General features: G+C 36.2%; 1 protein-coding gene across 2 annotated transcripts in view; it reads left to right on the top strand.

Moving 5' to 3' along the window:
• Window positions 1-16,651, top strand: part of TOGARAM1 (TOG array regulator of axonemal microtubules 1) — a 78,137-nt gene that overhangs the window by 16,379 nt on the left and 45,107 nt on the right. Inside the window, exons 3-6 of one of the 2 annotated variants that reach the window (XM_055418302.2) lie at window positions 1,521-1,655; window positions 8,973-9,278; window positions 11,170-11,432; window positions 14,075-14,307. In XM_055418302.2, the coding sequence (XP_055274277.2) occupies window positions 1,521-1,655; window positions 8,973-9,278; window positions 11,170-11,432; window positions 14,075-14,307 (937 nt within the window). The remainder of the gene's footprint in view (window positions 1-1,520; window positions 1,656-8,972; window positions 9,279-11,169; window positions 11,433-14,074; window positions 14,308-16,651) is intronic. The other variant, XM_055418303.2, reaches the window with a different exon arrangement.

The raw sequence follows: 16,651 nt of genomic DNA, 5'->3' as shown, positions 1-16,651 counted from the left end.
AAAACATTGTTACCCTAGGAAAATTTGTAGATCTTTATGCAATAAAATTCCATAATATTTTCTTATAAAAATGAGGTCTTACAATGATTGTGTAGTTAAATGTTTGTTTGATAGAGAAGAAATGCAAGAATATATCCAGTTATGTTTGAAGCATTGCTTGGGATTTTTATAAAGCCTGTGTTTTTTTGTATTATCTAGAATTTCTTACCTAACTGTACAGATTTTAAATAGAGAATAAGACAGCATGTAACTTAATGTTAGGTTGAATGATATAAGTTATAAGTAACTATAGCGATTCAAGAAAGGAAGAGATCATAGGTATTGAATTGGTTTATGATAACTCCAAGAAAGAGGTTGAACTTGAGCTGAATTTTAAAGAGAAGGGTTTGTGGGAGGGTTTATGGTTGGTAGTGAGGCAAGATTTAGGGAGAAAGTATAACCAGAGTATTTAATTCAGTTCAGTCGCACAGTCGTGTCCAACTCTTTGTGACAGCATGAACTGCAGCACTCCAGGTTTCCCTGTCCATCACCAGCTCCCAGAGCTTGCTCAAATTCATGTCCATTGAATCAGTGATGCCATCCAACCATCTCATCCTCTGCCATCCCCTTCTCCTCCTGCCTTCAGTCTTTCCCAGCATCAGGGTCTTTTCAAATGAGTCAGTTATTCGCATCAGGTAGCCAAAGTTTCAGCTTCACATCAGTCCTTCCAATGAATATTCGGGACTGATTTCCTTTAGGATTGACTGGTTTGATCTTCTTGCAGTCCACAGGACTCTCAAGAGTCTTCTCCAACACCACAGTTCAAAAGCATCAATTCTTCGGTGCTTAACTTTTTTATAGTCCAACTCTCACATAACCAGAGTATAGAGTTAAGAATTAACTTAGCAGACATCCAGTTCATGCTGGATAAAGGGGCTTGAAATCATAGAATTATAAAAATCAGAATTTTAGAACTACATACAAGAAATTTTATAGAGAACTAACTAAACATCAGAGAGGTCAATATCACCTTTTTTCCTCAGACTTATTCCCCTGCCCAGGAATAACCTTAACAAGTCATAGGTGAGAGGGAAGGGATCTGGAAAATATGCCTGGGTAAGCTTGGAAAGTACATAAATGTGTGTTACATGTTAGGAAAGAAAGAAAAAGAGTCCCACAGTAGACCTTTTTGAATAGAGTGTAAATTTACTACAAATCCTGGGAAGAAGGAAATCGAGGTCTAGAGACGCCTTCCATGGTGAGAGAGGGGAACATATAGGAAGAAACTGCCTTTGTATATATTTTTCAACATATTTTTCTTTTCTCTATACCTGACCAGTCTGTCTTCTGTCCTTTTAACCCCTGTCACTAATCAGATCTGCCAACATCAAATCTAATTGCAGGCAAATATTTCTTGCCTGCCTGGCTTAATGTACATATACTCTTGTATTTATTCCCACACAAAGGACACCAACATTTGTGAAATTAGTTGTGTTCATGAAGTAAACTTTTGATTTTATGTTTTTCTTCTCCTTCCAAAGGCACTAGTGGGACTCATCAGACAAATCTCTCTGGAAAATGTGGACAACTTGGATTTTCACAGATATGTGGTAAAACTGGCAGTGTGGATTCTGACTTGCAGTACCTGGGGACAACTAACAGTCATCAAGATAAAGGTTTAAATTCCAACTTTATTTGAATACAAATGATTTATAAATATTTTGTGGGGTTTCCAAATCTTTTTTATTTTGTATAATTATACTTACTACAGAAAGGGATATTTTATTTTTAATAATAATTTAATCAAATTTTTCATAACTGTTAAACTGAAATGTTAGGTTTAGTACTCTTGATATAAATATGGCTAATTAGAGACTTTAGAAACTCATCGTAGAGATGAACATAAGAAGTACTCCCATAAGGAGTACTGTGGTAGCAGAAGATAGCCATTTTCCATAACGGGTTTTTTTTTTTTTAATTGGAGGCTATTTACTTTACAATATTGTAGTGGTTTTTGCCATACATTGACATGAAGCAGCCATGGGTGTACATGTGTTCCCCATCCTGAACCCCCCTCCCACTTCCCTCACCATCCCATCCCTCAGGGTCCTCCCAGTGCACCAGCCCTGAGTACCCTCTCTCATGCATCAAACCTGGACTGGCGATCTGTTTCACATATGATAATATACATATTTCAATGCCATTCTCTCAGATCATCCTACCCTCGCCTTCTCCCACAGAGTCCCAAAGACTGTTCTATACATCTGTGTCTCTTTTGCTGTCTCACATATAGGATTATCGTTACCATCTTTCTAAATTCCATATATATGCATCCATAACAGTTTTAAATTTTAAAGCTATTTAGAATTTATTATGTCTCCTATTAGGACCCATGATTGCTTAACTAGCTATCATTTTAGATGTCTTACATATTCATAAGATAGAACGAGATGGAGAGTTTGAGGCTGGCTGTCAGACATATGAGTTTTGGATTTGAAAGCATGTCTTCCATTTCTATGCTAGTTAATAGCTATATCAATTATTACATAGAAGTAGGATAAAATCAGAAATTTTGGAGATACTTTGTTGTTGTATATCCCTTACTAAAATTTTCTGAGTGATCGGAATGTACGTCTGTCTTTATTTATTGATGAAAAAACAATGATTATTTGAAATTAGTAAAGAAGATAGAGTTAATATAGCACTTTCACTTTAGTCACCCTTTCTTCCACCCACTCCAAAGGGCCACATGACTACATAAAGTTTTTCTTTATGGTGTTATTCACATTAAGATAGTTTATCTCTCTTTTTTAGTTTATCTTTCTTAATGATAGAGATTTCTTTCCCCACATCTGGACAAGATACCTTTGAGACTGCTGATTAGTAGAAATAGAGAGGCTTCTCTGTGTTGCTTTGTCTCTTCTGTTTCCAGATATCCCTGAATATTCACGTTACTTTGGGAGACAACTTCCACTGTCAGTGTTTAATCAGATCTTCAGAGTGTCTTTGGTTTCGTAACCTCTCAGAATACCTATTAGAGCAGTTACTAAAGGAATATTATGTTTTTCTAAAGTCAAGATTTAACTTACTGGTAGGTTGTATATGTGAATTTGTGACCAAGGAAATCAGTCCTGGGTGTTCATTGGAAGGACTGATGCTAAAGCTGAAACTCCAATACTTTGGCCACCTCGTGCGAAGAATTGACTCACAGGAAAAGACTCTGATGCTAGGAAATATTGGGGGCAGGAGGAGACGGGGACGACAGAGAATGAGATGGCTGGATGGCATCACCAACTTGATGGACGTGAGTTTGAGTGAACTCCGGGAGTTGGTGATGGACAGGGAGGCCTGGTGTGCTGTGATTCATGGGGTCGCAAAGAGTCGGACACGACTGAGCGACTGAACTGAACTGAACTGAAAGTCTCCTATAAGGTTTAGATAGAGGTAGAGGTCCTAAGCATGTTAGATATGAATTAAAAAAGACATACATAGTCAAATGATATAAGCCATACATACAAGACTTCCCTTGTAGCTCAGATGGTAAAGAAACTCCTTGCAATGCAGGAAACCCAGGTTCAGTCCTGGGGTGGGAAAGATCCCCTGGAGAAGGAAGTGGCAATCTACTTCAGTATTCTTTCCTAGAGAATTCCGTGGCCAGAGGAACCTGGGGACTACAGTTCATGGGGTCACAAAAATTAGACAAGACTGAGTGACTAACACATACATAGTCATTTATGTCTTCAGAAAAATGTTTTATTTGTTATGTAATAAGCTAGGTCTGTTGTCTTGGAAACTCTTCAAAAAGATGTAAAGAAAATCGGAGGGAACCTCTAAAAAAATTACAGATTGCCTTTTTTAAAGTTGAAGTGTAGTTGATTTACAATATTATTTAAGGTACAAGTGTACAATGTAGTGATTCACAATTTTTAAAGTTATATCCCCTTTATAGTTATTATAAAATATTGGCTATATTCTTTGTATTGTAAAATATATCCTTGTAGCTTATTTTACATATAATAGTTTTATATCTTATCTCTTATTTTATATCCTATCTCTTACTCTCCTTCTCTGTATTGTCCCTCCCCCCACCCCTCTCCCTACTTGTAATCATTAGTTTGTTCTCTGTATCTGTGAGTCTGATTTTTTTTTTTTTACAATCTTCACTAGTTTGTTGTATTTTTTAGATTCATAAAGCATTCATGTTGCTTTTCAATCGCTGAGTGTCTGACTCTGCAACCTCATGGACTGCAGCATGCCAGGCTCCCCTGTCCTTCACTATCTCACGGAGTTTGCTTAGATTCATGTCCATCGAGTCAGTGATGCTATCTAACCATCTCATCCTCTGCTACCCCTTCTCCTTTTGCCTTCAATCTTTCCCAGCATCAGAGTCTTTTCAGTGAGTCGGCTTTACCCATCACGTGGCCAAAGTATTGGAGCTTCAGCTTCAGCAACAGTCTTTCCAATTAATATTTAGAATTGATTTCCTTTAGGATTAACTCGTTTGATCTCCTTGCAGTCAAAGGGATTCTCAAAAGTCTTCTCCAGCACCAAAATTCAAAAGCCTCAGTTCTTTGGTGCTCAGCCTTCTTGATCGTCCAGCTGTCACATCTGTACATGACTGTACTTTTGACTATATGGACCTTTGTCAGCAAAGTGATGTCTCTGTCATTTCTGCTTCAGTACATCTGCTTCTTTCTTCTGGAGCTATTAGTAGTTCCCTGTTTGTTCTTTCTTAGTAGCATTATTGGATACCTTCCAACCTAGAGGGCTCATCGTCCAGTGTCATATCTTTTTGCCTTTTCATGTTGTTCATGGGGACTGGAGTGGGTTGCCATTCTTTCCTCCAGCGAACCACGTTTTGTCAGAACTCTTCACTATGACCATTCCGTCTTGGGTGGCTTTGCACAGCATAGCTCATAGCTTCATTGAGTTACACACGCCCCTTTGCCACAACAAGGCTGTGGTCCATGAAGGGGGTAATAGCAAATAGTATTTATTTTTCTGTCTGACTTACTTCAGTTAACATAATATAGCCTCCCAAGTCCATCCATGTTGCACTAAATGGCAAACTTTTATTCTGTCTTATGACTAATATTCCACTGTTAATATACACCACCTCTTCTTTAACAATTCATCTGTTGAGGGACACTTAGGTTGCTTCTCTACCTTGGCTATTGTGAATTACGCTACTATGGACATTGGGGTGCATGTATCCTTTTGGATTAGTGTTGTGTTGTTTTTTTTTTTTTCCCAATATATACCCAGGAATGGAATTGCTGGGTCATATTATGGTTCTGTTTGTAGTTTTTTGAGAGACCTTTGTACTGTTTTCCTCAGTGGCTGCACCAATTGACATTCCCACCAACATTGTCTGAGGGTACCTTTTTCTTCACATCCCTGCCAACTTTTGTTATTTGTGTACTTTTTGATGATAGCCATTCTGACATATGTGGGGTTTCATGTCCTTGTGGTTTTGATGTGCATTTTCTTGATGTTAGCAGAGGCTTCTGAGGAGGCTCAGTGGTAAAGAGTGCATCTGCCCTTGCAGGAGGTGCAGGATATGAGGGTTCAATCCCTGGGTCAGGTAGAGCCCCTGGAGGAGGAAATGTTAACCCACTCCAGGATGCTTGCCTGGAGAACCCTATGGACAGAAGAGCCTGGAGGGCCACAGTCCATAGCGTCGCAAAGAGCTGGGCAGGACTGAAGCGACTTAGCACACAGCATGGTTTTTCATTGTTGGTGTTTCACTTTGCTGTATAAAAGCTTGGAGTCTCATTTGTTTATTTTTGATTTTATTTCCTATATTTTAGGACATAAAATATGGTTGTGATTTATGTCAGAGTATATTTTGTGTATGTTTTCTATTAGGAATTTTATAGTGTATGGTCTTACATTTAGGTCTTCCATCCATTTTGAGTTCATATTTTGTATGTGGTGTTAGAGAAATGTTCTAATCTCATTCTTTTACATGTAACTGTCCGGTTTTCTTAGCACTACGATTCCCCCAGCTCTGTTCTTCTCTCTCAAGAATGATTTGGTTATTTGGGGTCTTCTCTGTTTCCATACAAATTAAAAAAATTTTTATTGTGGTTCTGTGAAAAATGCCATCGGTCTGTTGATAGGGATTGCCCTGAATCTTTAGATTACCTTGGGTAGTGTGGTCATTTTAACAATCTTAATTCTTCCGATCTAAGAACACAGTATATCTTTCCATCTATTTGTGTCCTCTTTAATTTCTTTCATCAGTGTCTGATCATTTTACAAGTATGGGTCTTTTGCCTCCTTAGGTAAGTTTATTTCTAGGTATTTTTTCCTCTTTGTTGCGATAGTAAGTGGGATTCTTGCCTTTTTTTTCTCTCTTTCTGATAGTTTTGTTTAATTTTTGACTGTGCCTCACAATTTGTGTAATCTTAGTTCCCCAACTGGGGATTGAACCCAGACCCTTGACAGTGAAAGCACAGAGTCCTAATCACTGAACTGCCAGGGAGCTCCCTGATAGTTTGTTGTTATTGTATAGAATTACAGCAGATTTCTGTATATTTTGTATCCTGCAACTTTACTGAATTCATTGATGATTACTAGTAGTTTTCTGGTAGTGTTTCTAGGATTTTCTATATGTAGTATCATGTCATCTGCAAACAGTGACAGTTTTCCTTCTTCCATTCCAATTTGGATTCTTTTTATTTCTTTTCCTTCTTTGATTGCTGTGGCTAAGACTTCAAATACTATGTTGAATAAAAGTTGTGAGAGTATGTATCTGTGTTTTGTTCCTAATCTTAGAGGAAATGTTTTCAACTTTTCACCATTGAGTGTGATGTTAGCTGTATGTGTGTTATACATGGCCTTCATTAGGTTCAGGTGTGTTTCCCCTGTGACTGCTTTCTGGAGAGGTTTTATTATACGTGAATGTTGAGTTTTATTGAGAGCTTTTTCTGCATCTGTTGATATGATCATATGATTTTTATTCTTCAATTTATTAATGTGGTATATATCACATTGATTTATAGATACTGAAAAATCTTGCATCTCTGGCATAAATGCACTTGATCGCGGTATAGGAACCTTTTAATATACTGTTGGACTTGGTTTGCTAATGTTTTGTTGAGGATTTTTACATCTACGTTCATCTGTGATATTGGCCTGCAGTTTTCTTTTTTGTGTGATGTTTTCCTCTGGATATGATATCAGAGTGCTGTGGTCCTCATACAATGAATATGGAAGTATTCCTTCCTCTGTAATTTTTTTTAATAGTTTGAGAAGGATAGGTAATTGGTAAAATTCACCTGTGAAAGTTATCTGCTCCTGGACTTTTGTTTGTTGGGAGTTTTAAAATTACTGATTCTATTTCATTACCAGTAATTGATCTGTTCATATTTTCTTTTTTTTTTCTGGTTCAGTCTTGGAAGGTGTAGCTTTCTAAGCAGATAAAACATGGTGTAATATAGTGGTTTAGAGCACAGGATTGGAGCCAGAGAGCCTGAGTTCAATAGTTTCCTTAGTATGTGATTTTTAGCAATTTACTCTGCCCTTCTTTTTAATACATGAAATAGGAATGGTACCTACCCCACAGAATTGTTGTGACGATTAAATTAGTTAATGCATAGGAAATACTTGGAAAACCCCCTGACACATGAATATTAGCTCAATAAAGATTAGTTCTCATCATTGCCATCCTAGTTTTCATCATTAACATTATTACCATTTTTGGATTATCTATATAAAAAATCCAGAAGGATATTAAAATAATAAATGATTTAGCAAGGTTGCTAGATATAAAATCCAAATGGAAAGGTGAGTAAAGTTCCCAGATACCAGTAATATTCACGAAATTATTTTTAAGAAAGAAATTACAGTATCAGCAAAATTTGTAAGTATGTGGAGGCCAACGAAAGACATTCCTTATGAAAACTAAAATACTTTTTTGGGAGACATAAAAGAAGGCCTGAATAAATTAAAAGAGATCATGCATTTTTTTTGTGATCCTATATTTTTAAACAAGGAAACTCAATTTCATTTCTATCAAAATCTCAACAGGATCTTTAATGGAGCATGGCAAGCTAACCCCAAAATTCATATGAAAGAACAGAGGACCAAGGATGACCTAGATAATTCTAAAGAGGATCAAAATGGAAGGAGACAATATGATGACTATAGTTAACACTGCTGTGTGGCATATAGAAAAGTTGCTATAAGAATAAATTCTAAGAGTTCTCATCACAAGGAGAAAGTTCTTTTTTCTTTTCTTTTTATTTTTTCTATGTCAGAAGATGTTAGCTGAACCTATCTTGTTAATCATTTCACCGTACATATACATTTCACTATATATGCTGAAGCTGAAGCTTCAGTACTTTGGCCACCTAATTCAAAGAGCTAATTCATTGGAAAACATCCTGATGCTGGGAAAGATTGAGGGCAGGAAGAGAAGGGAGTGACAGAGGATGACATGGTTGGATGGCATCATCAACTCAATGGACATGAGTTTGACCAAACTCCCAAGAGACTGTGAAGGACAGAAAAGCCTGGCACACTGCAGCCCATGGGTTGCAAAGAGTCGGAGATGACTTATGGACTAAACAACCTGTATATATAACAAACCATCATGGTGTATGCCTTAAACTTATACAGTATATGTCAGCCATCTCTCAAAACTGGAAAAAAAAATGGAAGGAGACTTATCAGTGTGAGGATAAATAAAACATTGTGGTACTACTGTAGAAATAGAAAAAAAGGTTAATGGAACCCATAAGATGCACCTCAGAATAGACTCAAATATACATATGGGAGATTTATAGATGAAAGGGAAAGAATGGTTGGCTCAAAAAGTGGCACTGGGAGAATTACACTGTCTCTATAGAAGAAAGTTAAATTAGGTTTTTACCTGCAAAAGTATGGATGCCAGGTAGGATTAAAAACCTATATGTGAAAAGCAAAAAACTTACAACTCTTAAGATGATGTGTATAAATAAATAATATTCTCTTTTGTCTTATTACAGTTTGTGCTAGCCTATGTTTCAGTAGTAAGACACAGCAAACATTTGGTAGTCACACAGAGCGTTCTTCATCATATTCTGGTCCAAATTCAAGTTCAGGAGCTGTCCTTCTTCCATCCTATCCTCTCTCATCACCTCGAACTAGTCCAAAGCACACATCTTTTACTGTGTCTCCAAAGAAGTCTCAAGATAATTCCGTTAATTTCTCAAGTTCCTGGCCTCTTAAAAGCTTTGAAGGGCTTCCAAAGCCAAGTCCACAGAAAAAGCTTGTCAGCCAAAAATCGTCTGATCCTACAGGTATATGTGATGGTAAAAATTAATACTTTGTTCAAATATTTGTATGTTTGAATAATTATTTGAAGTGAGGGTTGTCAGATCTTTAAAAGTAAATTGCATTTTATTTCTGTGAATTAGTATATATTTAGCAAAATATTAATGGAATGTTCAATAGATCAAATGTGTAATATAAAATTCAGTTAAAATTGTCATTTTTTTTTTTTTGTATTGCCACTTCAGAATCCTTTTGTATAACTAAATAAATAATAGTGCTTTATAATGGACATGCATATGAGCAATCTGAGAGCCTACTAACGGTTTAGCTTTACAAATATAAATATCATTCACATGTATACCTCAGTGTCTAGGATTTATTCAGCATTTATTGAATGTTACTATCAAAATTATTTTGATGGGTTTTCTACTGTTTGTTGGGCTTCCCAGGTGGCACAGTGGTAAAGACTGCCTGTAAATGCAGGAGACACAAGAGATGCATATTCAGGAAGATCTCCTGGAGTAGAAAAATGGCAACCCACTCCAGTATTGTTGCCTAGAAAATTCCATGGACAGAGGAGCCTGACAGGCTACAGTCCATGGTGTTCAGTTCAGTTCAGTTCAGTCGCTCAGTCGTGTCCAACTCTCCGCGACCCCATGCATCACAGCACGCCAGGCCTCCCTGTCCCTCACCAACTCCCGGAGTACACTCAAACTCATGTCCACAGAGTCGGTGATGCCATCCAGCCATCTCATTCTCTGTCGTCCCCTTCTCCTCCCGCCCCCAACCTTTCCCAGCATCAGAGTCTTTTCCAGTGAGTCAACTCGCCGCATGAGGTGGCCAAAGTAATGGAGTTTCAGCTTCAGCATCAGTCCCTCCAATGAACACCCAGGACTGATCTCCTTTAGAATGGACTGGTTGGATCTCCTTGCAGTATAAGGGACTCTCAAGAGTCTTCTCCAACACCACAGTTCAAAAGCATTGATTCTTCTGCAATCAGCTTTCTTCACAGTCCATGGTGTTACAAAGTGTCAAACATGACTGAGCGACTGAGCGCGCGCACACACACACACACACTACTGTTTGTTATCAACTGAAATATCCTTAACAATAGCCCAGGCCAAAATCATAATATTAGCATGTATGTTTATTCAAGATGGATTCAGTTTCAGAAAGTCTGTGAAAGGTTCCATGTCCCAATGCTTCCCTAACTCCAGCACTTAAGGTCAAATATTTTACCTTTCAACTACCCTACAGCACAAATGTTCCAGTTTATAACCATAACATCAGTTTATTGCATAGTCAGCTGATTTTATTACTTTCTTTTAGCATTGAGCCTTCATTTTCTTCTGGTTTTCTGTATCTGTCTTTCTTCCAAAATCAGATACTGTATTGAAAGCTGAAATATTGTTTAACTTGTTCTCCTTAGTGCCCAGTATTACAGCTTTGCACATAGTAGTAATTCAAGTGTGCTTACATCAAATGTTGCTTAAATCAAGCCAGATCATTAATGTTTCTAGGATATTATGGAATATTAATCATGGTGATATGTATGAAGATAGACATTTCAGTAAGTTCCCTGACAGTCTTGTGATTAGAACTGTGAGCTTTCACTGCTGAGAGCCTGGATTCAGTCCCTGTTTGGGGACCTAAGATCCTACAAGCTGAGCAGCATGGCCAAAAAAACAAAGTCACTTAGTATATAGTATTTGTATTTTGTGTGAAAGGATTCTAGGTGGTCCATTTTTGTTATATTTGTTTGGGAACAATTTTTTTTTAATCTCAAGTGGCAATCTTTATTTCTAATATAATATAGTTTGCTTTTGAATTTAAAAACAACTAATCCTAAACACTTTTGATTTTAATGCTAGCTTGTTTTCCAACTTGAAGTTGAAAAAAGAAAAGAAGTAATGTATCTTTTCCATGCAGGAGAAAATTCTCAAGAGAAATCTCCACAAGTTCAACTTACTCCTGCTTTGGTGAGATCACCATCTTCCCGACGAGGCTTAAATGGGACCAAACCTGTACCTCCCATACCACGGGGAGTCAGCCTTTTGCCTGATAAAGCTGATCTAAGCACAGTGGGACCCAAAAAGAAAGAGCCTGATGACATTTGGAAGAGTGAAAAAGATAATCTTACAGTTGATCTTTCAGAATTAAATATCAGGGATAAAGATTTGGATCAAGAAGAGGTTAGAACCAAATAGTTTCAATAATTTCTAAATGCTTGTAGTTGTTTATAATAGTTGTCATTTAAGGAAAAATCAAGTACTTTGAATCCCATAACATTTTGTCTAACTTGTAAAAATATTTCATGTGTTTGCTTGTAGTTGTTTATAATAGTTGTCATTTAAGGAAAAATCAAGTACTTTGAATCCCATAACATTTTGTCTAACTTGTAAAAATATTTTATGTGTTTGCAGTAGAAAACATGGAAACTATAGTGAAGTATTAGAAAATTTATCACTAAATTACACTACCCCGAATAGTTTATCATTAACACACTAATGTCTTTCCTTCCAATATTTCTTCTGTACATATATTATTCCTTTTAAAATCAAAAATACAAATAATACAGCAATACAACTATGCACTAAGCCCCCCCAAATGAATAATTTGTCATATTTTTCCTACTTTTTAAATAAATGAAACATAACGTTATTCCCTCCCCAATCCAGTTTCTCTTTCCTCTTCACCAGAGACAACCACTATTACCATTAATTTGTGTTTTATGTATTTCTGTACTCTTTATGATCAGTTCAGTTCAGTCACTCAGTCATGTCCGACTCTTTGCAACCCCATGAATCACAGCATGCCAGACCTCCCTGTCCATCACCAACTCCTGGAGTTCACTCAAACTCACCTCCATCGAGTCGGTGATGCCATCCAGCCATCTCATTCTCTGTCGTCCCCTTCTCCTCCTGCCCCCAGTCCCTCCCAGCATCAGAGTCTTTTCCAGTGAGTCAACTCTTCGCTTTGATGCATTTATTTATAGTGTATTCCTGTACATTACAGTGTATATAATATATATTATATATGGTATATAGTATCAATATATATATTGTATATATAATGTATGAGCTTCCCAGGTGGCACTAGTGGTAAAGAACCCACCTGTCAGTGCAGGAGACATAAGAGACGCAGGTTCGATCCCTGGGTCAGAAAGATCCCCTGGAATAGGGCGCGGCAACCCATTCCAATATTTTTGCCTGGAGAATCTCATGGAGAGAGGAGCCTGCTGGGCTGCAGTCCATAGGGTCACAAAGAGTCATACACAACTGAAGTGACTTACACGCATACACGTATAACTGTAATGCAGAAATTTAGCACACGCACATTCATGTAATTGATTTTGGCTTATTCCTCATCTTTTGCTATTGTAAACAATGCTGCAGTAAACATTCTTGAGCATATCCCTTGTGCATACATACAAGTTTATCTTTATGGAATTGAGATCATATTTTATATTCATCTTTGAATCCTAGATAACTCCATTTATACTATGAAAATGTATTGCCAGCATGATAACTATGCATATTAATTATGCCAGAGAAGGAATGTGGCTGCTCTATTACTTTGGGTTCAGAGAACTGTTTCCACAGATGCTTCCTTTTTATCATTTCAATTTGTCTGATGTCAGGCTTAAGTGTTTTTTACATTAATTATGTAAATATGAAACACCCAATGATGATATTTGATGGTCTTACTATGGTTAGTTTAGCCCATCTCTAAGATCTGAGGCATCAGTACTAATAGTTGACTCAAAAAAAATAATGCAATTTATTTAAAAAGCTAACATTAAGCCTGTGTAAACTGACTTATAAAGAACCAAAACTGTTTCTTAATGAATTGTTCATTCCAGCTTCTAACTGCTTGTTAAGTTTTTCCGTGTTTTTTTCTTTTTGTTTTTGTTTTTCCGGTTATATTCCAATGGTACTAGAAATGGAATTTATTTATAGAAAAGAAACTTATAGAAGAGGTACTTTTTTTAAATTAATTTAACTGGAGAATAATTACAATATTGTGATGGTTTTAAAAGACACTTTCCTACGTAGCTCATAAATTTCATCTGATCCTACATATTTTTGTATTTTTATGATAACTTAAAAATAATCCTTTTAGTGGGTAATTGAAGAGGTAATTTCTTTTTTATAATTAGTACATATAAACAGATACTACTATTTTTAAATATTCAACCTTGCAAGGACTTACTAGAGAAGTGGCCATACTTAATCAAAATGTAAGCAAAACATAATTTATGTATATTTCTGAGTTCCTTAATTTGTTCAAGGTTCTGTTCCCGAACTTAATATGTATGTAATGAAGATTTCTACTCTGCATTTTTGTAAATACTTTTCTTCAGAAGTTACATACACTGATCTGTTATTCTCTGAACACTAGCAAGCTTAATGTAAGCTTCACATTTAGAAAGCTGATTACTTTTTCACTAACCTTCTCATAGAACTGTTAAATAGCCACATCAGCACACTGCTGACCTACGATGACTTCAGCTGGGCTGTCTACCATCTGATTCAGTCATTCACTTTACGAACTGAAGTTTTACAATGTATTAGTCATTATACCCAGTGCTGAAAATAGCATGATGAATAATATCTTGAGCTCCTTCCTCTTAAGGAACTTTTTGCCTAGGAGGTTGTTTATAAATACCTGAGTACCAAGTCTGTATTTATGCTATATATAGATATGTTAACATCATCTTGTTAGTGTTAGATTGAAGAGTGGCTAGCTCTGGTTATTTATTAGAGTTTTAAATCTAAGGATAACTTTTATTTATATAATTATTTTGTAAAGTTTTTTTTTTTTTTTTCCTTAGATGCAGAGCTCTCTTAGGTCCCTTCGTAATAGCGCAGCTAAGAAAAGAGCAAAACTGAGTGGCAGTACTTCTGATCTTGAAAGCCCAGATTCCGCCATGAAGCTTGACTTGACTGTGGATTCCCCATCTCGATCTTCCTCTCCAAATATCAGTTCCTACAGTGAAAGTGGAGTTTACAGCCAAGAATCCTTGACTTCTTCTCTGTCGACAACTCCCCAGGGGAAGAGAATAATGTATTTTATTTTTTGATGTGTTAAATGAATTTTAATCTATAATTTTTAGTCTGAAGCTCTAATATTTTTTTTTAAACTTTGAAATTATTTAATTACCAGTTTTTAAAACATTGAAATACAATTAAAAGACAGCAGGAAAATTTACAGATAGTACCTTGCTTAACCTTAGTTTGGGGTGTGGGTGGAGAGACAGAACACAACCCCAACTAAATTAATATAAAGCCTAGTCTCAAAGTTGCACTTGTTATTCTGCCTGTCTACAATTTATCCTAATACTGTTTGTCCTTTAGCTCTTTTCTGTATCATTAACTCTTTGGCAATCAACTAATAGCTGATATTACTGCTTTCATTTAAAACTCAGCACTCATTTCCTCTGATGTGGATAAACTCCACACAGCCATTACCCAACCACTTCTTATTTTGTTATTCCATTACCTTGTGGGAGTTTAGGACTCCATGCCATAGCTTTTGTAGCCCTCTTGGGAATTTCCTTACCACAATCGTGCTAGAATTAGAATCCTGATCATTCTACACTGAGAGCATAGCACTTCGACAAACTTTTCCAGATTACCTCAATAACCTCTCAATCTTAAAAGAGTGATCCTACCTTGATTTTTGCAAATGTCTGTGACCCTATTCTAGGATTTTGGGGAATCCTTTCCCTCTTTATTTTATTTCATTTTATTTATTTTTTTTTTACTTTATATTGGACTATAGTTGATTTTTAATGTTGAGTTAGTTTCAGGTGTTCCTCTTTACTTTAGACAGTAACCTAAGAGTAGAATTGTTAGGTCTTGGGTACATGGACATCTAACTTTCCAAATAACTGCTAAACAGTTTTCTAAGATGCTTCTGCAGTTTTACGCTCCCATCAGCAATGTATGACAGTTTCAGTTGTTTCACATCCTTTTTAACATTTGCTGTTGTTGGACTGTTTAATTTCATTTTCCTTTGATTTTATCCTATACCATGTATATGTATGTTTGCTAGGTCACTTCAGTTGTGTCCCAACTCTTTGCGACCCTATGCCCACCAGGCTCCTCAGTCCATGGGATTCTCAAAGCGAGAATACTGGAGTGGGTTGCCATGCCCTCCTGCAGGGCATCTTCCCTACCTAGGGATCTATCCTGCATTTCTTACATCTCCTACATTGGCGGGTGGGTTCTTTACCACTGTTGCCACCTAGAAAGCCCATGTTTATACATAGCTATTGACATTAGAAGTAAATATTTAAAATTAAATTATTTTCACTTAAGTGAACTAAAACCTCTAATAATGTAGGTAGAGATTACATATTTAAAGGAAAGATGGTGTTCTCTGAACATTAATATGAAAAGGTGTTTTATTTCAGCAGTACATAGAATTAAACCAAATTTTTGGGTCCATTGTGAAAGGTTTGTCTCATCCCAGATTTTCTTCCCCATATTTTTTAACTTCAATAGCAGCTTATTTTGCAGTTGGAAATTTTTTCTTACTGGAAATTCCTTTATTGTAATTACCTGGGTAGAATAATGTAATAGATTTACAAAATGAATTTGGAACAGCTGTGTCGGCTGGTGAAGTTACCAGACATTTAAAATATATACATTTATCTTTTAGACCTAAAGTTTTTCCTTTATCTTCCAAAGATGTGAAATTCTTTATTATATACTCTTAAAGTTTCAAGGTTCTGTAAGTAATCTGGAACACAATTGGGAAGGAAAGTTCATTTTTATGTTACAACATTTAGAATTTACTATTCCTGATGTTGTCTCATAGGGTTATCTCTTCAGATGTTGAACTCTATGTAAAGGGAATTCAGTATACCCTCAGTTATGGACTGAATTATCTTTAAATGAATTTACTATTTCCACATTTTATTAGTTTAAGAGCAGTAATTCTCAACCTGCTTACATCCTGCCATAAGAATCATTGCCAAAGAAAGTCACTACTACTGACTACAGGGCTTTCATACTTAATGTAGATTGGGAAGGAAAAATTATTGAGAAACACTTTTCTACAGAATGAAATACTTTCTTTCATCAAAGTCCAATACACCCAGTATAAATGTAAATTGACAGTCATCTAATCTAGAGTAATTATTCTTAAAATTTTTAGCATTGATTTCTTACTAGGCCTATTAACAAATATACCTGCCCACGTACAAAAATTGTACTTCTTTGTAAAATCTCTTCTTTATAATATCCATCACTAGCTTATTGGCGTACTAGCTCTTATTGATTTTAAACAGTTCCCTTGTCTACAGATTTAATATTCTTGAGTTTGATTTCTTCGTGAAACAAGGCCTATAGGCCTTTTTAAAGTCAAAGAATAGCAGAAAATAGTCCAGGAAGAAAGCACACAT

The sequence above is a fragment of the Moschus berezovskii genome, chromosome 21, assembly GCF_049115385.1.
Source record: "Moschus berezovskii isolate FMDL1 chromosome 21, NW_MosBer_1.0, whole genome shotgun sequence".
NCBI classification, from domain to species: domain Eukaryota; kingdom Metazoa; phylum Chordata; class Mammalia; order Artiodactyla; family Moschidae; genus Moschus; species Moschus berezovskii.
This window is presented reverse-complemented; position numbering and strand designations above follow the sequence as displayed.